The sequence below is a fragment of the Oncorhynchus masou genome, chromosome 23 (assembly GCF_036934945.1).
Source record: "Oncorhynchus masou masou isolate Uvic2021 chromosome 23, UVic_Omas_1.1, whole genome shotgun sequence".
In the NCBI taxonomy this organism is placed as follows: domain Eukaryota; kingdom Metazoa; phylum Chordata; class Actinopteri; order Salmoniformes; family Salmonidae; genus Oncorhynchus; species Oncorhynchus masou.
This window is the reverse complement of record NC_088234.1, coordinates 38,914,604-38,939,863: the sequence shown is the minus strand read 5'-3', so window position 1 is coordinate 38,939,863 and position 25,260 is coordinate 38,914,604. Positions and strand designations below refer to the sequence as shown.

General features: G+C 41.5%; 1 protein-coding gene across 1 annotated transcript; it reads right to left on the bottom strand.

Moving 5' to 3' along the window:
- Positions 1-254: 254 nt before the first annotated feature.
- Positions 255-25,182, bottom strand: si:ch211-223a10.1 (putative ZDHHC-type palmitoyltransferase 6). Its single transcript, XM_064932023.1, has 10 exons — positions 24,916-25,182; positions 16,137-16,272; positions 15,591-15,701; positions 10,777-10,909; positions 10,209-10,387; positions 9,920-9,993; positions 9,604-9,766; positions 9,407-9,492; positions 5,843-6,033; positions 255-1,916 (listed from the first exon to the last, which is right to left on the bottom strand). Exons 1-10 carry the CDS (start codon positions 25,025-25,027, stop codon positions 1,440-1,442), a joined length of 1,662 nt encoding a protein of 553 aa, XP_064788095.1. The 5' UTR covers positions 25,028-25,182; the 3' UTR covers positions 255-1,439.
- Between the last annotated feature and the right edge of the window lie 78 nt (positions 25,183-25,260).

Below are 25,260 nucleotides of genomic sequence, written 5' to 3'. Positions count from 1 at the left end.
AATCGAACAGCTCCGGAGAAACCTGAAAATAGCTGAGCTTTGCTGCACCCCATCAAACCTGACAGAGTTTGAGGGGATCTGCAGAGAATGAGAGAAACTCCCCAAATACAGGTGTGCCAAGCTTGTCGCGTCATACCCAATAAGAATCGAGGCTGTAATCGCTGCCAAAGGTGCTTCAACAAAGTACTGAGTAATGGGTCGGAATACTTATGTAAATGTAATATTTCATTTATTTTATTTTATTGGGTATTGTGTGTAGATTGAGGGGAAAAACAATTTAATACATTTTAGTATAAGGCTGTAACCTAACAAAATGTGGGAAAAGTCAAGGGGTTTAGAATACTTTCTGAAGGCACTGTACAGTATATTCATTACCTGACTACACCACACTTAGATGGCTACTGAATCATCATCCTTTAATCTAGCAATATGTCCCCATGGGATATTGAGGAAATCAGTGAGAGTAACGGGAGATGACTGGATGTGGTCTGTCAGCAAAACCAAGACTCAGCACTGCTATCAGAGTAGGTCAGAGTCACGACATGTTATTAGCCAATGTTAACATGTGACGAAGGTGGTTTTACATGTCGAACCACTCTTGCCTAATAAGTCATGTTGCCTGAGACCTGTAGACTTGTGTTAGCTCCCTGAACTAACATAGCCATACGATTAGCCAAATTACATTGTACTTATAAGCTAAAGTCTAGTCACTGTTAGCTATGGTTTACGCCACCAATAACATAAAGGCACGCATCACATCATCATATTACTTTTTATTTAAGTAAAAAGAAACCGGCCACGTTTCAAGTGACCAGTTATCTCCCATGAAACACTGTTTTAAATACACCAATACATAAAAAATGTAAAACAGAAAGCTAACTCCACATTTTACTGCAGTAAAATAGTGGGATCCTTCACAGGACAGCGCAAGATCAGTTGTTCATAAACTAGCTACATTGTTGTAGAAGTACTGTCAGCTTTAAAATAGCTCAGAGCATCACATAAAACTAGCTCTACATGTACTGCATACATAGGAAATGCTTAACCAGGACATAGTGTTAAGTCGGTGCGTTATGTGAAGAGTGTGACATGTTGATTGGTTAGCTGGCAAGATTTCCGCATTCAGTCTAATGTAGTCTATATGTTAAAAGTATAATTTTTCAATACCTATGTTCAAGTATAAAGTTTAAACAGATGATGACCACACCCCCAAAGACAATCTAAGGAATCTCTAATGTTAAGATCTATTAGAACCATTTCTGGTCTACACACCACTTGTTATATGTTGAATAGCAGTATTAGCTTCCCGAGGTAATGCCTAGACTCTAGCTCACCATGCTAACAGTGTCACAGATGATCCAGTTGGTTTCAAGAATGGAATATAGAATTCATATATACATTGTTCTTCATTATACCACAGGTTTTAGAGTGCATATTGTCTAAATGTCTATGGAGATATTGTCCTCCGTCTGTCCATAATCTAACCGTCTCCTCCCCTCCAATAGGAAGGTAAGAACCGTTGTCCAGCGGTGTCCTAGTGACCGTTGCCGAGTCTCGCAGGTAGGTTTGAAGTAGGTTGTAGTCCCCATGGCGATGGCATCAAACTGTTCTGTCAACAGCCAAGCCTCCCAAAGGATTGTCAGAGCGTTCATTATTGTCAATGTGACCACCCAGAACTGTGCAGCTACTGCCCTAACCAACGACTGGTCCTCAAGGGACACCACCACCACATACAGGTGGTAAATTGCCGCAGCCACAAAAAGGAGGTGTGCTGCGGCCATGGAGAGGATGAAGATGATGAAGAGGCGGTGGTTTCCCCTACCAATGCAGCGGTTCAGGAACAGGCAGTGGTGGTCGTAATCCCTCACACACACATCACACAATTTGCAGTGTTTAGTATGGTCCGGCTGGAACAACTAGATAAGAGAGGGAACAGCAGTGAGAAACACTTCCTGTTTGAGTGGTTAACTTGAGAAGGGATAGACGTGGACCAGATTGGTGCACATTTAGCACATTTGATCTGGCAAAGTGGATATGTCAAATCCGTCACGATTTATGTATTTAAGTTATATATCCAAATGTGTCTGTTTTCGTGCATTAAAATGTAGAAGATGTCCCTTTTCAGATTTAGAAGAAGTGACTACTAAATGCTAATTCCCGTTCGTATAAAAGGATGGTGGTAGTCAGTTGTTTTTTTTAACCAATGCAGTTGATTGGTAATGATATGAACATGTGTTGGGGTTGACATCTATACAAGCATTATACTCCAATTTGTGCCTTAACATAAGAGTGAAATAAGCCTAAATGTAGGCAAATTTTGCTGGAGGGCAATGGGGAGACTGGTTCTTTCCCCCACGTGTTTCCATGGCAATTCCATGGTTATGTTCGAGTTCGATTGACTTGTTTATCGCATCTGCACTTCTATAAATCATATCATAAACAACTGTTTTAAGCAGGGGTTGGAACCGGTTCAGGGAAAATAACTGAAAACCGTAAAATAACGAAATTTGAGGAACAGAACCAGAGCGAAAGTGATCTATACTATTCCATAACAGAACAGTTATTTTAAAAGCATGGGAACCGGTTAACGTTCTGGGCATTATTTTTTTCAGTCCCACAAAAAACGCAACAAGGAGTCTATGCAAAGCCCTTGCTGTCACTCAAACTTATTCCAGTGTCTGCCTGCCAGCTGGACGTTTTTAACAGTGTGTAGGTTACCTGCCTCTCCCCTCCATCGGAAGCATAGTCTACGGCAGCTACTGACGTTACAAGCATGATTCAAAAATTAGGGATGTTTTTTTATTAGAAGAATGGATTTACTTTTCAATGCTAGTTACAGATACCACAGTTACCACGTTTCACAATGGATTTATTAACTACAGAAAGGTAAGGCGTGTTATGTGAATTCTCTAAGTCCAACGTTAGTTAAACCAACTCGCTGAAGTTCAGACATTCAAAAGTTCCTTCATAGAAGCCACTCCACCGCATGTATAATTCCATGGGCCTTGTTCAGATAATGTATGTCATAACAACAAGATGCCCAGTGCGCTCTGCGAAATTTCAGTTGCATCTCGCACACTCTACACTTGTTGTCCAACGCATGTAGCTACATAGCAAGCTGTTCTATCCATTGGTTAAGTAATTTAATGTCTAGCTAAATGTACAAAAATATAGTTTTGAGGTTTAAAAATGAACAGAAAGAAACGATATAAACCGTTAATATGTTTTGGTTAGAACCGATTCAGAACTTTATTTTTCTGGTCGGAACAGAATCCCCCAAAAAGTATGGTTTCGGTCCAAACACTGAGACACACCCTAACCCCTCAGCCTTCAAATGAAGTGGACATTTCTGTTGACGTCGCATGACGCCTGAGGAGTAGACACTTGGAGGGCTAAGAAGGAAGGAGTCCCTATATCTTGACAACAAAATAGGTAAAGCGGTTGACCAGGTGCTTTTCAACTTCACCTGGTAAAATCGTACACATTATATTAGGAAAATTGTCGTTATGAACACATGAATATGGTGGACAAAATGTTGTAGATTTTCCTACTTTGAATAATACTTTTAAGATTAATTGTAAAGAATCCTACTTCAATTTGGATTATTTCTTCTCCCGTTTTGGTGGCTTCAATTTTGTTACTTTAACTATAACATTGATAAGATTCCTGCAAAATGATCTGCTTTTCATATACAAGTATTCGTAGCGTGGTCGTTAATATATAAACATAATTTTTCCCCTCATAGGTATTTCATTTGGAACAGTAAGGACATTTTGTATAGAAAGTCTTTATTTTTTTAACAACTGGTTCAATAATCATATCCTGCTGGTGAGTTAACTTTTTAATGCAGAAAGATTGTTACTCAATTATGAGGAATTTTTTATCTTGTTACAATATCCCTGTAACACCTAGAGAGTTCGCCATAGTCTTTGATGCTATTCCATCTGGAACTCTCATGTTATTTAGAGGTGTAACCAGACCTCACCTTCCTGACCTACCCTTGCTTAATCCAGTTGACTCTCCAATAGGGAAAATATGTTTCTCTCCTTGCTCCGTCAGAACAACAGATCTATATGTGCTTTATTTCAAAGGGATATTGTATCCCTCCTTTATGTCACAAGTTAATGGAATACATTATCTGTTGGTAAAAAAGTCTGGTTATTACCACACATACTTGCTTGTTAACAAGGTCAAAGGAGGTCCCTTTCAGAATGATCCATAAGTATTACCCAGCGAATCATTACCTGAAGAAAGTCAAAAAATACATTAACATTGATTGTACTTTTTGTGTTGAGCACCCAGAAACAGTTTCACATTTATTTTGGCATTGTCTACATGTAAAACAATTATGGAAAGATATTCACGGTTTTATAATTGTTAATATTCTTGATGACTTTTGTTTTTTTAATGGGAGAATGTGCTGCTCGGTTTCCTTAACCATAATAAAGATAAAGAAAAACAATTTTACCTTATGAATCTAATTGTGCTAATGGCAAAATTTCATATTCAAAAATGTAAATTCACTAATAAAAAAAAACTGTTCTCTATAAGGAATTCAAGCAGTACATTAAGACCATTATACATTATTTTAATAAGAAAGCTGTTAAAACAATCAATATGTGTGCATCTTTTAAGGTCTTTCTATAATCTGTTGTACCCCCTAGCATATGTTATCATGGTCTGTATAGTTATTGTATGTATACTGATTTTTCTCCAAAAAAAGAAAAAGACAGGAATGATTTTTTTAAATGGGCCACCTTTGGCTGGAAATTTGTCACTTATTCATTACGCGATGATTGTGTTTCCAGCCACCGGTAACTTGTGGGTGCTTTATATGCACTACAGTCAATTATGAGTGTATGTTTACATATTAAATATTTCATTATTAATATAAGCCTACTGTATAATAAATTAGCTAACTAACGTTAGCCTGCCTAGCTGGAACTTCAGAACAAGGGAAATGTTTCATCTCTACAATTTCCAAAAGATAACCAAACAAAACAAACCATTTACTTTTTACGTAGTAGCAAAATGTCTAACTTATTTGCATTTGTTTATTCTTGTATGTTGACTTCTCCATTGATATTTTTTTTTTTTAATTTTCGCGGACTTTTCTTAGCGGATGTACAATCGTTGCGAATTGAATTATGGGGAGTTTCAGGCCAGGAGTGAACATAATGGTACACTCACAAAGCTGACTAAAAACGAGGGCTGAGGGGCTTATGTTACAAACTTCCCTTGCTTGGCCAATCATTTGGAACACCCGCCAAGATGGCGACGGGGATTCCCCCAAGGGCATAAGGCGAGGGTAAGTGGATGAGGGTCTGTCTTTTAAGTGTTTGGACTGCAACCGATGGTTCTGTTCAGAATGAAACGATTGGAAAGTAATTTTTGGTTCCAACCCCTGGTTTTAAGTGACAGTGTTGGCAATTCCAAAAAAATACAAGTAACAATATATTTTACATTTGAACAAAACATTTACAGAAAACTCAGCTTATTACATCTGCTGCTATTGATGAACACCACTGTAAAACATTTTTTGATTTATTTTTCAAGTTGAGTTAAGTTTTAAATCAAGGCAATCTGCTGCAACACGATTTTTAGTTAACTACATTTTGTGGCAGGAAAGTTCTGGGTACATAGATTCCTTTGTTGTCTCAACACATTTACCAAAGTTGAGTAATCTAGATAAAGAAAACTGCTGACTGGATCGAGCGCTGTTTGGTGAGCATTTAGGAAATGTAGTTCTCTGTGGATATGCACAGTTTTGTTCGGGAATATGGAGGATGGATGAAAAAAAGATGTGGGAAAAGGCATTGATTAATGGATTGGTTCTCCTCACCTCACAGTAGATGCAGAACCTCTGAGGATTCTGTTTTTTCTCCAGCAGGTCGGCTATGGAGGAGAAGCGAGGATCTGCATCTCCCGGTCCCAGCTCCCCAGGATCCTGGGTTAGAATTTTCCAGAACATGGCCAAAACCATAGAGAACTGGACCAGCGACACATGACCCAGAACACTATCCCCCCACAAGCGTCACAGCGGGTTAAGGCTCAACCAACAATATACTACACGTAGGCCACACATTTTTTTTTTATACATTGGGGCAAAAAAGTATTTAGTCAGCCACCAATTGTGCAAGTTCTCCCACTTAAAAAGATGAGAGAGGCCTGTAATTTTCATCATAGGTACACTTCAACTATGACAGACAAGATGAAAAAAAAAAATCCAGAAAATCACATTGTAGGATTTTTAATTAATTAATTTGCTAATTAGGGTGAAAAATAAGTATTTGTAAGTTTCTCAATACTTTGTTATATACCCTTTGTTGGCAATGACAGAGGTCAAATGTTTTCTGTAAGTCTTCACAAGGTTTTCACACACTGTTGCTGGTATTTTAGCCCATTACTCCATGCAGATCTCCTCTAGAGCAGTGATGTTTTGGGGCTGTTGCTGGGCAACACGGACTTTCAACTCCCTCCAAAGATTTTCTATGGGGTTGAGATCTGGAGACTGGCTAGTCCACTCCAGGACCTTGAAATGATTCTTACGAAGCCACTCCTTCGTTGCCCGGGTGGTGTGTTTGGGATCATTGTGACGCTGAAAGACCAAGCCACGTTTCATCTTCAATGCCCTTGCTGATGGAAGGAGGATTTCGCTCAAAATCTCACGATACATGGCCCCATTCATTCTTTCCTTTATACGGATCAGTCGTCCTGGTCCCTTTGCAGAAAAACAGCCCCAAAGCATGAAGTTTCCACCCCCATGGTTCACAGAAGGTATGGTGTTCTTTGGATGCAACTCAGCATTCCTTGTCCTCCAAACACGACGAGTTGAGTTTTTACCAAAAAGTTATATTTTGGTTTCATCTCACCATATGACATTCTCCCAATCTTCTTCTGGATCATCCAAATGTTCTCTAGCCAACTTCAGATGGGCCTGGACATGTACTGGCTTAAGCAGGGGGACACGTCTGGCACTGCAGGATTTGAGTCCCTGGCGGCGTAGTGTATTACTGATGGTAGGCTTTGTTACTTTGGTCTCAGCAGGTCATTCACTAGGTCCCCCCGTGTAGTTCTGCGATTTTTGTCACCATTCTTGTGATCATTTTGACCCCACAGGGTGAGATCTTGCGTGGAGCCCCAGATCGAGGGATATTATCAGTGGTCTTGTATGTCTTCCATTTCCTAATAATTGCCCCCACAGTTCATTTCTTCAAACCAAGCTGCTTACCTATTGCAGATTCAGTCTTCCCAGCCTGGTGCAGGTCTACAATTTTGTTTCTGGTGTCCTTTGACAGCTCTTTGGTCTTGGCCATAGTGGAGTTTGGAGTGTGACTGTTTGAGGTTGTGGACAGGTGTCTTTTATACTGATAACAAGTTCAAACAGGTGCCATTAATACAGGTCACGAGTCGGAGGACAGAGGAACCTCTTAAAGAAGAAGTTACAGGTCTGTGAGAGCCAGAAATCTTGCTTGTTTGTAGGTGACCAAATACTTATTTTACACCATAATTTGCAAATAAATTAATTAAAAATCCTACAATGTGATTTTCTGGATGTATTTTTCTAATTTTGTCTGTCATAGTTGAAGTGTACCTATGATGAAAATTATAGGCCTCATCTTTTTAAGTGGGAGAACTTGCACAATTGGTGGCAGACTAAATACTTTTTTGCCCCAATGTAGATATTTATACACATATATATTTACATACACTCAATTAGTATTTGGTAGCATTGCCTTTAAATTGTTTAACTTGGGTAGCCTTCCACAAGCTTCCCACAATAAGTTGGGTTAATTTTGGCCCATTCTTCCTGACAGAGCTGGTGTAACTGAGTCAGGTTTGTAGGCCTCCTTGCTCGCACACGCTTTTTCAGTTCTGCCCACAAATTTTCTATGGGATTGAGGTCAGGGCTTTGTGATGGCCACTCCCAATACCTTGACATTGTTGTCTTTCAGCCATTTTGCCACAACTTTGGAAGAATGCTTGGGGGTCATTGTCCATTTGGAAGAAAAGTAATTTTTCCAACAATTGTTTACAGACAGATTGTTTCACTTATTATTCACTGTATCACAACTCCAGTGGGTCAGAAGTTTACATACACAAAGTTGACTGTGACTTTAAACAGCTTGGAAAACTCCAGAAAATGTCATGGCTTTAGATGCTTCTGATAGCCTAATTAACATAATTTGAGTCAACTGGAGGTGTACATGTGGATGTATTTCAAAGCCTACCTTCAAACTCAGTGCCTCTGTTTGAAATGGTTAAATCAAACAAAATCTGCCAAGACCTCAGAAAAAAATAGTAGACCTCCACAAGTCTGGTTCATCCTTGGTACCAAGTTCAATAGTATGCAAGTATAATCACCATGGGAACACGCAGCTATCATACCACTCAGGAAGGAGACGCATTCAGTCTCCTAGAGATAAACTTACTTTGGTGCGAAAAGTGCAAATCAATCTCAGAACAACAGCAAAGGACCTTGTGAAGATGCTGGAGGAAACCGGAACAAAAGTATCTATGTCCACAGTAAAACGAGTCCAATATTGACATAACCTGAAAGGCAGCAAAGCAAGGAAGAAGCCACTGCTCCAAAACCGCCATAAAAAAAGCCAGACTACGGTTTGCAACTGCACATGAGGACAAAAATTGTACTTTTTGGAGAAATGTCCTCTGGTCTAATTAAACAAAAATCGAACTGTTTGTTGTGGGGGTGCTTTGTTGCAGGAGGGACTGGTGCACTTCACAAAATAGATGGCATCATGAGTGAGGAAAATTATTGAAGCAACATCTCAAGACATCAGTCAGGAAGTTAAAGCTTGGTCGTAAATGGGTCTTCCAAATGGACAAATGACCCAAGCATACATTCAAAGTTGTGGAAATTGGCTTAAGGACAACAAAGTCAAGGTATTGGAGTGGCCATCACAAAGCCCTGACCTCATCGTGTAGAAATTTTGTGGGCAGAACTGAAACAGCGTGTGCAAGCAAGGCCTCCAAACCTGACTCAGTTACACCAGCTCTGTCAGGAGGAAAGGGCCAAATGTCACCCAACGTATTGTGGGAAGCTTGTGGAAGGCTACCCGCATATGTTTGACCCAAGTTAAACAATTTAAAGGCAATGCTACCAAATACTAATTGAGTGTATGTAAACTTCTGACCCACTGGGAATGTGATGAAAGAAATAAAAGCTGAAATAAATCCTTTTCTCTACTATCATTCTGACATTTCACATTCTTAAAATAAAGTGGTGATCCTAGCTGACCTAAGACAGGGAATTTTTACTATGTTTAAATATCTGGAATTGTGAAAAACTGAGTTTAAATGTAGTTGGCTAAGGTGTATATAAATGTCCGACTTCAACTGTATGTGTACATTAGGCAGTACAGTATCACTGTAAGACAAAGGATATTAGGCGGCAGTATTTTGTAGTAGAAACAGACTAGAGAGTGGAACAGTCCAGCTATCATAGTCCCTAGGTAGACGGGGTTGGCCAACCTGCAACACAACAGTTAATGGAACAAAGAACAATACAATGGATGAATATAATGTATAACGCAGACATACACAAAGACACAGTTAGCACGCACATAGACACACAGTCTGTACCTCTGGTAGGTGGTCATGCGGTGTAACTGGGAGAAAATACTCCTGGCCAGCCAAGGGAAGAGGACGGCGCACGTTATCCCTCCGTAGCCGCCCAACATCGCTGCGATAATCAGAATCACTCCTCCGATCAGACACGGGAAGAATAATGTCCAGTAGTACAGGACTGGACGCACGCACACACACACACACAAAGATCCACGCATGCACGGATACACACAGAAACAATTATACACATGAACATGATACGTTGGCACACAATGTTTATTACAGTTAAACTTATCACAGCCTCATTAGAGACTAAAGGCGTAGCACTAACTTGGGGACTCGTCAGGTTTGCTGAAGGGTGGCTCCTTCATGTAGCGGGTCAGTAGTTTGGCCAGCTGCAGATGTCTGTGGAAATACAACCCCAACACAGAAAGTGATGGTGGTATGGCAATGGGACAGAAGAGGTTGACTGTGTGATATATTCCTGGGTTGTAATTGTCACACAATGGAAAACGTTTAAAAACTTTTTGCAACTGAAAATAAAAGTCCCTGTTTGTCTGTTGTCCTCCGTTTTGTGCCTAATTAATACCCAGCTAAAGGTTAGAGCTATTGCGACCCACCTGAATGTCCTTCCCTGTCTGCAGAGGTCCAGAGGCGTGTGTCCGCTGTAGGTCTTCAAGTGTAGTATCCTGAAGCCTGATCTCTGTAGCAGCGTCCAACACATCTCTATACAGCCTCTCTCTGATGCCACATGGACCGCTGTCAACCCATCCTCATCCACAGTCTCTACCATACACCTCTGACACACACACACACACAAAACATATTTTAAATAGTGAGGCAGCAATCCTAAATAGTTGAAGGGTACTGCAGCCGAGTGCTCCATCGGGCCCCAGCTCTTTCAGCAAGCAGCGTATGTTACAGAGGTTGTGGACTTGTTCACCTCTGACTGACTTGAACAGACCTGCCTGGAAATATGGTGGAACTCCCACTTTCCTCCGCCTTCACTAATTTAATGATTTTACATTTGTGGGAAGTAGTGAATGAGTGCACACTCCAGGAGAAAGGAGATATCGTGACACACCTAACTCTGTAAGGTAAACTCCATAGCGAAACTCCCCAATAGAAGGGGAACATGGAAGTCATCATCAGACTTACTCTCCAAGCAAGTAAGTGTGTCCACCTCACCTTGTTTCGGAGCAGGTAGCGGATCACCTCGGTGTTGCCAGCATCAGCAGCCAGGTGTAGAGGTGTGACATTGTACATGTCTCCATCGCACCACCTGAACATTCCCGTCTCCCACAGGTACTGCATCGCAACACTAGGAGACACGACGCGGGTAAGTGTGCGCGTTTGTGTGTGTGCGTGCGGGCGTGACATATGTCACTGATGCACAACACACATACATACGTGGTTCGAGAAAAAGTATGTGAACCCTTTGAAATGACCTGTACTTCTTCATAAATTGGTCTTAACATTTGATTGGATCTTCATCTAAGTCACAACAATAGACAAACAGTCTGCTTAAACTAATAACTCAAACAATAATATGTTTTCATGTCTTTTTGAAAACACTAAACATTCACAGTGCAGAGTGGGAAAAGTATGTAAAACCTTGGACTTAATAAACAGGTTGACCCTCCTTTGGCAGCAATAACCTCAACCAAACATTCTGTAGTTGTGGATCAGACCTGCACAATGGTCAGGAGGAATTTTGGACCATTCTGCCTTACAAAACTGTTTCAAGTCAGCAATATTCTTGTGATGTCTGTTGTGAACTGCTCTCTTGAGGTCATGCCACAGCATCTCAAATCAGGTTGAGGTCAGGACTCTGACTGGGCCACTCCAGAAGGACTATTTTCTTCTGTTGAAGCCATTTAGTTGATTTACTTCTGTGTTTTGGGTCGTTGTCCTGTTGCATCACCCAACTTCTGTTGAGCTTCAATTGGTGGACATATAGCCTTACATTATCCTGCAAAATGTCTTGATAAACTTGGGAATTCATTTTTCCGTCGACAATAGTAAGCTCTCCAGGCCCTGAGGCAGCAAAGCAGCTCCAAACCATGATACACCCTTCACCATACTTTACAGTTGGCATGAGGTTGATGTTGGTGTGCTCCTTCCAAACAACTCAACTTTTGTTCCATCTGTCCACATAATATCTTGCCAGTAGCACTGTGGAACATCCAGATGCTCTTTTTCGAACTTCAGATGTGCAGCAATGTTTTTTTTAGATGGCAGTGGCTTTTGTTCCGTGGTGTCCTCCCATGAACACCATTCTTGTTTAGTGTTTTACGTATCGTATACTCATAAACAGAGATGTTAGCATGTTCCAGAGATTTCTGTAAGTCTTTAGATGACACTCCTAGGATTCTTCTTAACCTCATTGAGCATTCTGCGCTGTGCTCTTGCAGTCATCTTTGCAGGACGGCCACTCCTAGGAAGAGTAGCAACAGTGCTGAACTTTCTCCATTTATAGACAATTTGCCTAAGTGGACTGATGAACATCAATACTTTTAGAGATGCTTTCGTAACCCTTTCCAGCTTTATGCAAGTCAAATTTTTTAAATCTCGGGTCTTCTGAGATGTCTTTCGTTCGAGGCATGGTTCACATCAGGCAAAGCTTCTTGTGAAGAGCAAACTCAACATTTTGTGAGTGTTTTTTAAAGGGTAGGGCAGCTCTAACCAACATCTTCAATCTCGTCTCATTCATTGGACTCCACATTAGCTGACTCCTGACTCCAATTAGGTTTTGGAGAAGTTATTAGCCTAGGGGTTCACATACTTCTTCCAACCTACACTGTGAATGTTTAAATTATGTATTCCAATATAGACAAGAAAAATACAATCATCTGTGTGTTTTTAGTTTAAGCAGACTGTGTTTGTCTGTTGTTGTGATTTAGATGAAGATCAGATCTAATTTCATGACCAATTTATGTAGAAATCCAGAATTTCATGACCAATTTATGTAGAAATCCAGATAATTTCAAAAGGTTCACATACAGTTGAAGTCGGAAGTTTACATACACGTATGTTGGAGTCATTAAAACTCGTTTTTCAACCACTCCCCAAATTTCTTGTTAACAAACCATAGATTTGGCAAGTCGGTTAGGACATCACTTTGTGCATGACACAAGTAATTTTTCCAACAATTGTTTACAGACAGATTATTTCACTTATAATTCACTGTATCACAATTCCAGTGGGTCACTAGTTTGTATACACTAAGTTGACTGTGCCTTTAAACAGCTTGGAAAAATCCAGAAAATGATGTCATGGCTTTAGAAGCTTCTGATAGGCTAGTTGACATCATTTGAGTCAATTGGAGGTGTACCTGTGGATGTATTTCACCGTTACTGAACCAGACAGGACTGGCAAAAAAATGCTCTTCACTGACGAGTCGCGGTTTTGTCTCACCAGGGGTGATTAGAGTGGTTAGAACGTTGGACTAGTAACCGAAAGGTTGCAAGATAAAATCCCCGAGCAGACAAGGTAGAAATCTGTAGTTCTGCCCCTGAACAAGGCAGTTAAACCCACTGTTCCCATCCAGTCATTGAAAAAAAAAAGTTTAAAATTGAAAACAAGTTGCGGTTTTGTCTCACCAGGGGTGATGGTCGGATTCACGTTTATCGTCAAAGGAATGAGCGTTACACCGAGGCCTGTACTCTGGAGCAGGATCGAGGGTCCATCATGGTCTGGGGTGGTGTGTCACAGCATCAATGGACTGAGCTTGTTGTCATTGCAGGCAATCTCAATGCTGTGCATTACAAGGAAGACAACCTCCTCCCTCATGTGGTACCCTTCCTGCAGGCTCATCCTGACATGACCCTCCAGCATGACAATGCCACCAGCCATACTGCTCGTTCTGTGTGTGATTTCCTGCAAATAAGGAATGTCAGTGTTCTGCCATGGCCAGCGAAGAGCCCGGATCTCAATCCCATTGAGCACATCTGGGACCTGTTGGATCGGAGGGTGAGGGCTAGGGCCATTCACCCCAGAATTGTCCGGGAACTTACAGGTGTCTTGGTGGAAGAGTGGGGTAACATCTCATAGCAAGAACGGGCAAATCTGGTGCAGTCCACGAGGAGAAGCACTGCAGTACTTAATGCAGCTGGTGGCCACACCAGATACTGACTTACTTTTGATTTTGATCCCCCCCCCCCTTTGTTCAAGGACACACTATTCCATTTCTGTTAGTCACATGTCTGTGGAACTTGTTCAGTTTATGTCTCAGTTGTTGAATCTTGTTATGTTCATACAAATATTTACACATGTTAAGTTTGCTGAAAATAAACAGTTGACAGTGAGAGAAGGTTTCTTTTTTTGCTGAGTTATATATATATATATATATTCATTCAGTGGGGCAAAAAAGTATTTAGTCAGCCACCAATTGTGCAAGTTCTCCCACTTAAAAATGTGAGAGAGGCCTGTAATTTTCATCATAGGTACACTTCAACTATGACAGACAAAATGAGAAAAAACATCCAGAAAAATCACATTGTAGGATTTGTTTATGAATTTATTTGCAAATTATGGTGGGAAATATTGTATTTGGTCAATAACAAAAGTTTCTCAATACTTTGTTATATACCCTTTGTTGGCAATGACAGAGGTCAAATGTTTTCTGTAAGTCTTCACAAGGTTTTCACACACTGTTGCTGGTATTTTGGCCCATTCCTCCATGCAGATCTCCTCTAGAGCAGTGATGTTTTGGGGCTGTTGCTGGGTAACACGGACTTTCAACTCCCTCCAAAGATTTTCTATGGGGTTGAGATCTGGAGACTGGCTAGGCCACTCCAGGACCTTCAAATGCTTCTTACGAAGCCCCTCCTTCGTTGCCCGGGCGATGTGTTGGGGATCATTGTAATGCTGAAAGACCCAGCCACGTTTCATCTTCAATACCCTCAAACCAAGGAGGTTTTCACTCAAAATCTCACGATACACGGATCAGTCATCCTGGTCCCTTTGCAGAAAAACAGCCCCAAAGCATGATGTTTCCACTCCCATGCTTCACAGTAGGTATGGTGTTCTTTGGATGCAACTCAGCATTCTTTGTCCTCCAAACACGACGAGTTGAGTTTTTACCAAAAAGTTATATTTTGGTTTCATCTGACCATATGACATTCTCCCAATCTTCTTCTGGATCATCCAAATGCTCAGACAGGCCTGGACATGTACTGGCTTAAGCAGGGGGACACGTCTGGCACTGCAGGATTTGAGTCCCTGGCAGCGTAGTGTGTTACTGATGGTAGGCTTTGTTACTTTGGTCCCAGCTCTCTGCAGGTCATTCACTAGGTCCCCCCGTGTGGTTCTGGGATTTTTGCTCACCGTTCTTGTGATCATTTTGACCCCACGGGGTGAGATCTTGCGTGGAGCCCCAGATCGAGGGAGATTATCAGTGGTCTTGTATGTCTTCCATTTCCTAATAATTGCTCCCACAGTTGATTTCTTCAAACCAAGCTGCTTACCTATTGCAGATTCAGTCTTCCCAGCCTGGTGCAGGTCTACAATTTTGTTTCTGGTGTCCTTTGACAGCTCTTTGGTCTTGGCCATAGTGGAGTTTGGAGTGTGACTGTTTGAGGTTGTGGACAGGTGTCTTTTATACTGATAACAAGTTCAAACAGGTGCCATTAAAACAGGTAACTAGTGGAGGACAGAGGAACCTCTTAAAGAAGAACAGGTCTGTGAGAAGTTAAAGAAGTTACAGGTCTGTGAGAGCCAAAAATCTTGCTTGTTTGTAGGTGACCAAATACTTATTTTCCACCATAATTTGCAAATAAATAAATAAAAAATCCTACAATGTGATTTTTTTGATTTTTTTTCTCTCATTTTGTCTGTCATAGTTGAAGTGTACCTATGATGAAAATTACAGGCCTGTCATATTTTTAAGTGGGAGAACTTGCACAATTGGTGGCTGACTAAATATTTTTTTGCCCCACTGTATACACACACACACGTGTAATATTATGTAGCTGTGTGTGTGTGTGTGTGTGTGTCCTTACATGTTGCCTCCAGACACTCCATGGTGTAGGGCGGTTTTTCCCTGATGGTCTACTATGCGTAGATCAGCTCCATGCTGCATAATCTGGTGCATCACATGTACATTACCATGCCTGGAGAGACACAGACATTACAGTCAATAATAATTACTAGCATTAATAGTACAATTAATTTTTTACTAGTGCTAGGAACACAAGCTTTTCGCTACACCCGCTAAATATGTGTATGCGACCAATACAATTTGATTTGCACGTGATCACTCCCCCTCAAGGATTTCAAAGCATTGGACTGATGTAAGCACAGGCTGGAGGGAGGTTCCACCATATTTCTTACACAGGTCCATTCCTTTCACATCAATAAGGGGGAGTGTACAAGTACACATTTCAGGGAGAAGAGGGAGAGACAGGGGCATTTCTAGAGGCTCCAGGGGCCAAACACTCTTCCCCTAGTCCCTTTCCATAGATCTAATAGGACTGGATAGGGGGACCTATTCAATCCATTAAAATCTGCAGATACTGACGTGGTAGGAGACAGGTAGTGTTACTGACCTGCAGGCTAAATGGAAGGCCGTCATTCCTGCATCACAGGTCAGGTTGGGGTCAGCTCCATTGCTTAGCAACAGGTTAACTATCCAACGGTTACCTTGGAGGGCCGCAAAGTGGAGAGGAGTGAAACCACCCCAGCCTACACACAGACGCAGATACAGACCGACACACAAAGATGATTAGGGTGCTCTAATTGTAAATGATCACATTCATTTTATTACTTAGTCACTTCCAACCTAACCACCCAAAGAGCAGTAGGTCTACTATTGTCTCTATACCACGGTCTTTTTAGCTGCTGTGACTTCCTGCCATACTGTCACAGGAGGTCTGTCTGAAAGGATAGACTGATAATCAATGATCTGAGATGAGTAGTTAAACTAGACATGACAAAATCCCAACAAGAGACATCAGCAGTCAGCTTTCAGCAGTCATCTAAGAACAGTGAGTGGTGATGCATTCTGGAACTGTGATGGAATGCTGGACCTTAAATTTTGTATGATTTTAAACCAGGTGGAATATGGCCAGTAGTGGTGATAAGATGGTAAGATTGTGTGTGTGTGTGTGACAACCACACACACACACACACACACACACACACACAAACACAGCTCAAAAAAATAAAGCAAACACTAAAATAACACATCCTAGATCTGAATGAATGAAATATTCTTATTAAATACTTTTTTCTTTACATAGTTGAATGTGCTGACAACAAAATCAGACACAAATTATCAATGGAAATCAAATGTATCAACCTATGGGGGTCAGGATTTGGAGTCACACTCAAAATTAAAGTGGAAAACCACACTACAGGCTGATCCAACTTTGATGTAATGTCCTTAAAACAAGTCAAAATGAGGCTCAGTAGTGTGTGTGGCCTCCACGTGCCTGTATGACCTCCCTACAATGCCTGGGCATGCTCCTGATGAGGTGGCGGATGGTCTCCTGAGGGATCTCCTCCCAGACCTGGACTAAAGCATCCATCAACTCCTGGACAGTCTGTGGTGCAACGTGGCGTTGGTGGATGGAGCGAGACATGATGTCCCAGATGTGCTCAATTGGATTCAGGTCTGGGGAACGGGCGGGCCAGTCCATAGCATCAATGCCTTCCTCTTGCAGGAACTGCTGACACACTCCAGTCACATGAGGTCTAGCATTGTCTTGCATTAGGAGGAACCCAAGGCCAACCGCACCAGCATATGGTCTCACAAGGGGTCTGAGGATCTCATCTTGGTACCTAATGGCAGTCAGGCTACCTCTGGCGAGCACATGGAGGGCTGTGCTGCCCCCAAAGAAATGCCACCCCACACCATGACTGACCCACCGCCAAACCGGTCATGCTGGAGGATGTTGCAGGCAGCAGAACGTTCTCCACGGCGTCTCCAGACTCTGTCACATGTGCTCAGTGTGAACCTGCTTTCATCTGTGAAGAGCACAGGGCGTCAGTGGCGAATTTGCCAATCTTGGTGTTCTCTGGCAAATGCCAAACGTCCTGCACGGTGTTGGGCTGTAAGCACAACCCCCACCTGTGGACGTCGGGCCCTCATACCACCCTCATGGAGTCTGTTTCTGACCATTTGAGCAGACACATGCACATTTGTGGCCTGCTGGAGGTCATTTTGCAGGCCTCTGGCAGTACTCCTCCTGCTCCTCCTTGCACAAAGGCAGAGGTAGCGGTCCTGCTGCTGGGTTGTTGCCCTCCTACGGCCTCCTCCACGTCTCCTGATGTATTGGCCTGTCTCCTGGTAGCGCCTCCATGCTCTGGACACTACGCTGACAGACACAGCAAACCTTCTTGCCACAGCTCACATTGATGTGCCATCCTGGATGAGCTGCACTACCTGAGCCACTTGTGTGGGTTGTAGACTCCGCCTCATGCTACCACTAGAGTGAAATCACCGCCAGCATTCAAAAGTCACCAAAATATCAGCCAGGAAGCATAGGAACTGAGAAGTGGTCTTTGGTCACCACCTGCAGAACCACTCCTTTATTGGGGGTGTCTTGCTAATTGCCTATAATTTCCACCTGTTGTCTATTCCATTTGCACAACAGCATGTGAAATTTATTGTCAATCAGTGTTGCTTCCTATGTGGACAGTTTGATTTCACAGAAGTGTGATTGACATTGTGTTGTTTAAGTGTTCCCTTTATTTTTTTGAGCAGTGTATGTACACATATACATATGTATCAATATCTGCTGCCTGTAACAAAGCAATTTGCTCATGCATGTTTGTTGCTGCAAAGAGATAGCTGTGTGAAAAAGGCTTCTGGAAAAGCTCCGACAACAATTATCTCAGTATGATCACCTCTGACATACTTATTATTCAGCATTTACTTATAGAAGTTAAGAACAAATTCCCGAGAATAACGATATGATAATTTAGGCACAGTACCCGGATGTGGCCTTAGAATAGTGTGGTTAGCCCAAAGTCGGTTTCCTCCTTAACTGAAGAAGGCGGGAGAAAATGAAAAAAATATGCATACATTCTTTATGGAACACCATTTTCCACTACCATGCTAGAGTGGCTATTGCTAGTCCCGGATGTCGCGTACCGCGTTAAGCCAAGTACCGCGTTAAGCAAATCAAGTTGCAGCAGTCTGTATTTTCACCCCTGGTCTGATAGTTTCAAAATGAAAAACAGCCCAAGGCCATTATTCCTTGAGTCAGTATGTTGACAGCAGCCACTCAATGTTAGTGACGGCTGTTTAACAGTCTGATGGCCTTGAAATAGAAACTATTTTTCAGTCTCTCGGTCCCAAGCTTTGATGCACCTGTACTGACCGCGCCTTCTTGGGTGGTTGTTGTCCTTGATGATCTTTTTGGCCTTCCTGTGACATCGGGTGGTGTAGGTGTCCTGGAGGGCAGGTAGTTTGCCCCCGGTGATGCTTTGTGCAGACCTCACTACCCTCTGGAGAGCCTTACGGTTGTGGGCGGAGAAGTTACAATACCAGGCGGCGATACACCATTTCAGTTTGTCCGTGATGTGTACGCCGAGGAACTTAAAACGTTCCACCTTCTCCACTACTGTCCCGTCGATGTGGATAGGTGGGGTGCTCCCTCTGCTGTGTCCTGAAGTCCACGATCATCTCCTTTGTTTTGTTGATGTTGTGTGAGTATTTTCCTGACACCGCACTCCAAGGGCCCTCATCTCCTCCATGTAGACCGTCTCGTTGTTGTTGGTAATCAAGCCTACCACTGTAGTGTCATCTGCAAACTTGATGATTAAGTTGGAGGCGTGCATGGCCACGCAGTCATGGGTGAACAGGGAGTACAGGAGAGGGCTGAGAACGCACCCTTGTGGGGCCCCAGTGTTAAGGATCAGCGGAGGGAGGCCAGTCAAAGTCCAGGACCCAGTTGTACAGGGTGGGGTCGAGAGCCAAGGTCTTGGCTGATTTATTTTGATTTTCCCATGATGTCAAGCGAAGAGGCACTGAGTTTCAATGTAGGTCTTGAAATACATCCACTGGTACACCTTCAATTGACTCAAATTATGTCAATTCGCCTATCAGAAGCTTCTAAATCCATGACATAATTTTCGGGACTTTTCCAAGCTGTTTAAAGGCACAGTCAACTTAGTGTATTGTAAACTTTTGACCCACTGAAATTGTGAATTATAAGTGAAATAATCTGTCTGTAAACAATTGTTGGAAAAATTACTAGATGTCCTAACTGACTTGCCAAAACTATAGTTTGTTAACAAGAAATTTGGGGAGTGGTTAAAAACGAGTTTTAATGACTCCAACCTAAGTGTATATACACTTCTGACTTCAACTGTATAAAGAAACGTCCTCTCACCGTCAACTGCGTTTATTTTCAGCAAACTTAACATGTGTAAGTATTTGAATGAACATAAGATTCAACAACTGAGACATAAACTGAACAAGTTCCACAGACATGTGACTAACAGAAATGGAATACTGTTCCCTGAACAAAGGGGGTCAAAATCAAAAGTAACAGTCAGTATCTGGTGTGGCCACCAGCTGAATTAAGTACTGCAGTGCATCTCCTCCTCATGGAGGCACTAGATTTGCCTGTGATGTTTGGTGAGGACCTGCCTTACAACAGGCCTACAAGCCCTCAGTCCAGCCTCTCTCAGCCTATTGCAGACAGTCTGAGCACTGATGCAGGGATTGCGCGTTCCTTGTGTAACTCAGGCAGTTGTAGCCATCCTGTACTTGTCCGGCAGGTGTGATGTTCGGATGTACCGATCCTATGCAGGTGTTGTTACACATGGTCTGCCACTGCAAGCACGATCAGCTGTCCGTCCTGTCTCCCTGTAGTGCGGTCTTAGGCGTCTCACAGTACGGACATTGCGATTTATTTCCCTGGCCACATCTGCGGTCCTCATGCCTCCTTGCAGCATGCCTAAGGCACTTTCACGCAGATGAGCAGGGACCCTGGCCATCTTTCTTTTGGTGTTTTTCCAGAGTCGGTAGAAAGGCCTCTTTTAGTGTCCTAAGTTTTCATAACTGTGATCTTAATTGCATACCATCTGTAAGCTGTTAGTGTCTTAACGACCGTTCCACTGGTGCATGTTCATTAATTGTTTATAGTTCACTGAACAAGAATGGGAAACCGTGTTTAACCTTTTTGGGATAGGGGGCAGCATTTTCACTTTCGGATGAATAGTGCACCTACTCTGTCCCAGATGCTAATATAATAACATATTATTATTAGTATTGGATAGAAAACACTCTGAAGTTTCTATAGAAAGGGGTGAATCTCACGAACACGTTTTGCTCTGAGCCCCCCCCCCCTCCCAAAATGACACGGGACTCGTTTAAAGGTAACCCATATAAATGAATGGAAGTACGTCGGTAGTTTTGTGACTGTCTTTTTTAATGAATGTGTTATTCAATGTAGTTCTATGGGCTATACTGTAGTAGTAAAGGCCAAATTGTATATTTTAACTTTTATTGTTTTTAAATATATATTTTTGATACCTAAAGGGGTCCCACAATTCCAAATCAAATAGCTAAATGATCCATGGTATGACCTTCTTAAAACAATTCCATATGTCAGCTTAGAACCAACAACATTGTAGTTACTCCACAATAATAGGTGACAAGAAGTATATATATTCCAAAAATTTATACAAAGCGTATATTTTGGTCAAATCCAACACATCACAGTGCAATTCTTCATATTTTCAAGCATGGTGGTGGCTGCATCATGTTCTGGGTGTGCTTGATGTTGGCAAGGACTAGAATATTTTGGGGGATAAAAATAAACAGAATAGAGGTAAGCACAGGCAAAATCCTAGAAAATCTGGTTCAGTATGCTTTCCAACAGACACTAGTAGAGAAATTCACCTTTCAGCTGGACAATAATCTAAAACGCAAGGCCAAATATATGCTGGAGTTGCTTACCAAGACAACATTGAATGTTCCTGAGTGGCCAAGATACAGTTTACATTGGCTCGAAGATCTATTGCAAGACTTTAATATGGCTGTCAAGCAATTATCAGCAACCAACTTCACAGAGCTTAAAGGGGTTTTAAAAGAATAATGTGCAAATATTGTACAATCCAGGTGTGCAAAGCTCTTAGAGATTTACCCAGAAATACTCACAGCTGTAATCACTGCAAAAGGTGATTGTAACATGTATAGACTCAGGGCTTGAGTACTTATGTAATCAAAATATAGTGTGTATGTATGCATGTATATATATATTTTTTTACAAAAAAGTTAGAATTTTTTTCCACATTACATTATTTTGTATAGATCGTTGATGTGTGCAGAGGGTCCCTGGTTCGCGCCTAGGTATGGGCGAGGGGACGGTTAAAAGGGGACGATTTAAAGTTATACTGCTACACTTGTAACACAATTTGTTGTGTTACAAGGTCGGATTAAAATGGATTTAATTGTAATTTTTTGTGGAAAAAGTCAAGGGGTGTAAATACTTTCTGAAGGCATTGTACAGTGCCTTGCGAAAGTATTCGGCCCCCTTGAACTTTGCGAACTTTTGCCACATTTCAGGCTTCAAACATAAAGATATAAAACTGTATTTTTTTGTGAAGAATCAACAACAAGTGGGACACAATCATGAAGTGGAACGACATTTATTGGATATTTCAAACTTTTTTAACAAATCAAAAACTGAAAAATTGGGCGTGCAAAATTATTCAGCCCCTTTACTTTCAGTACAACAAACTCTCTCCAGAAGTTCAGTGAGGATCTCTGAATGATCCAATGTTGACCTAAATGACTAATGATGATAAATACAATCCACCTGTGTGTAATCAAGTCTCCGTATAAATGCACCTGCACTGTGATAGTCTCAGAGGTCCGTTAAAAGCGCAGAGGGCATCATGAAGAACAAGGAACACACCAGGCAGGTCCGAGATACTGTTGTGAAGAAGTTTAAAGCCGGATTTGGATACAAAAAGATTTCCCAAGCTTTAAACAGCCCAAGGAGCACTGTGCAAGCGATAATATTGAAATGGAAGGAGTATCAGACCACTGCAAATCTACCAAGACCTGGCCGTCCCTCTAAACTTTCAGCTCATACAAGGAGAAGACTGATCAGAGATGCAGCCAAGAGGCCCATGATCACTCTGGATGAACTGCAGAGATCTACAGCTGAGGTGGGAGACTCTGTCCATAGGACAAGAATCAGTCGTATATTGCACAAATCTGGCCTTTATGGAAGAGTGGCAAGAAGAAAGCCATTTCTTAAAGATATCCATAAAAAGTGTTGTTTAAAGTTTGCCACAAGCCACCTGGGAGACACACCAAACATGTGGAAGAAGGTGCTCTGGTCAGATGATACCAAAATTGAACTTTTCGGCAACAATGCAAAACATTATGTTTGGCGTAAATGCAACACAGTCAATCACCCTGAACACACCATCCCCAATGTCAAACATGGTGGTGGCAGCATCATGGTTTGGGCCTGATTTTCTTCAGCAGGGACAGGGAAGATGGTTACAATTAATGGGAAGATGGATGGAGCCAAATACAGGACCATTCTGGAAGAAAACATGATGGAGTCTGCAAAAGACCTGAGACTGGGACGGAGATTTGTCTTCCAACAAGACAATGATCCAAAACATAAAGCAAAATCTACAATGGAATGGTTCAAAAATAAACATATCCAGGTGTTAGAATGGCCAAGTCAAAGTCCAGACCTGAATCCAATCGAGAATCTGTGGAAAGAACTGAAAACTGCTGTTCACAAATGCTCTCCATCCAACCTCACTGAGCTCGAGCTGTTTTGCAAGGAGGAATGGGAAAAATTTCAGTCTCTCGATGTGCAAAACTGATAGAGACATACCCCAAGCGACTTACAGCTGTAATCGCAGCAAAAGGTGGCGCTACAAAGTATTAACTTAAGGGGGCTGAATAATTTTGCACGTCCAATTTTTCAGTTTTTGATTTGTTAAAAAAGTTTGAAATATCCAATAAATGTCGTTCCACTTCATTATTGTGTCCCACTTGTTGTTGATTCTTCACAAAAAAATACAGTTTTATATCTTTATGTTTGAAGCCTGAAATGTGGCAAAAGGTCGCAAAGTTCAAGGGGGCCGAGTACTTTCGCAAGGCACTGTATATATAGTGCATAGTTATCTTGTTCTAAAATTGATTGGAAAAAAATCCTGATCAATCTACACACAATACCCCATATTGATAAAGTGAAAATGGGTTTAGCATTGTTTGCTAATTTATATATATATATTTATATATATATATTTATATATATATATATATATATATATATATCTTGATTACATATTGATTACACTTGATTACATATATATCATTAGCTCAATTTGGAGTCATAGCAAGGGGTCTGAATACTTATTTAAATATGGTATCTGTTTTTATATATTTATATATATATATATATTTATATATATATATATTTATATATATAAAAACAGATACCATATTTAAATAAGTATTCAGACCCCTTGCTATGACTCCAAATTGAGCTCAGTTTCAGCCTGTTTCCATTGATCATCCTTAAGTCCACCTCTGGTAAAAATGGTCAATTCAATTAAGTCAAATCAATTAAGAACAAATTCTTATTTACAATGAAGGGGATGGGGGCTGGGATTAAACATTTAAATATAGGACAAAACACAGATCATGACAAATGACACCACAAATCTACATAAAGAGAGACCTAAGACAACAGCACAGCATGGCTTGGGGGTAGAAGCTGTCTCAGAGCTTGTTGGCCCCAGAGCTGATGCTCCGGTACCGTTTACCGGACGGTACCAAAGTGAAAAGTCTATGGCTTGGGTGGCTGGAGTCTTTTACAATGTTTCGGGTCTTCCTCTGTTTTAGTAGCAAAGCGGTACTGTTAGGACTAATGATTACACCCCAGGGTTGAAAAAAACCGGACCGCTGCAACCTGATTGAAAGAACACAGTATGCGACATCCGGGACAAGCATTGTAGCATGGTGTTTCATAAATACAGTATGCGTATTTCACTGTTTTCTTCTCGCCATTAAATCGAGTTAAATTGGAAAGAGACACCTTTGCATCCTGAATGGACAATGTTATGTACGAACCGCTCCACGGGGATACATATACTTGAATAGCCGGCTGCGCATGAAAAGGGTTGGGTTTGTCGAAATTGTCTCCGAAGCGAAAATATCTAGCTACCAGGTCTGTCCTGAGAACAGTCTTGGTTTCCACAAATGCTCTTCTGCAATGTGGTAGGCTTTTGGATTAATAAAAAAATCGAAAATAACATTCATTCCCCAAATGTGTGCACAGTAAATGGTTGGCTAATGCATACTACAAAAATGCATAGGCAGGCCTATAAACGTACCTTTCTCTTTGAGGATAGATCGATCATGTTGAATGAAATGTGCACACTGATCAATGTTCCCTCGTTGGATACAGTCAAAAATGTCCCCGTCGATCCTAGGCATTGGATGCATAATGCGAATACTGTGACGCCTGACTATCACTCTGTCAATGTAAACAACATATCTTTACAAAGACGATACATTGTAACAACAATCATACGTTCATTTAGTAAAGACCCTTGTCTATCAAGGATTTAGATTTTTTTGTTGTCTTTAAACTGTCTGCAGTCACGCATGCTACGTTCACGTTAGATTAGACTGCAGTTGGCAGGACAGACCCCGCCTAGCGCATCTGAATAGATATA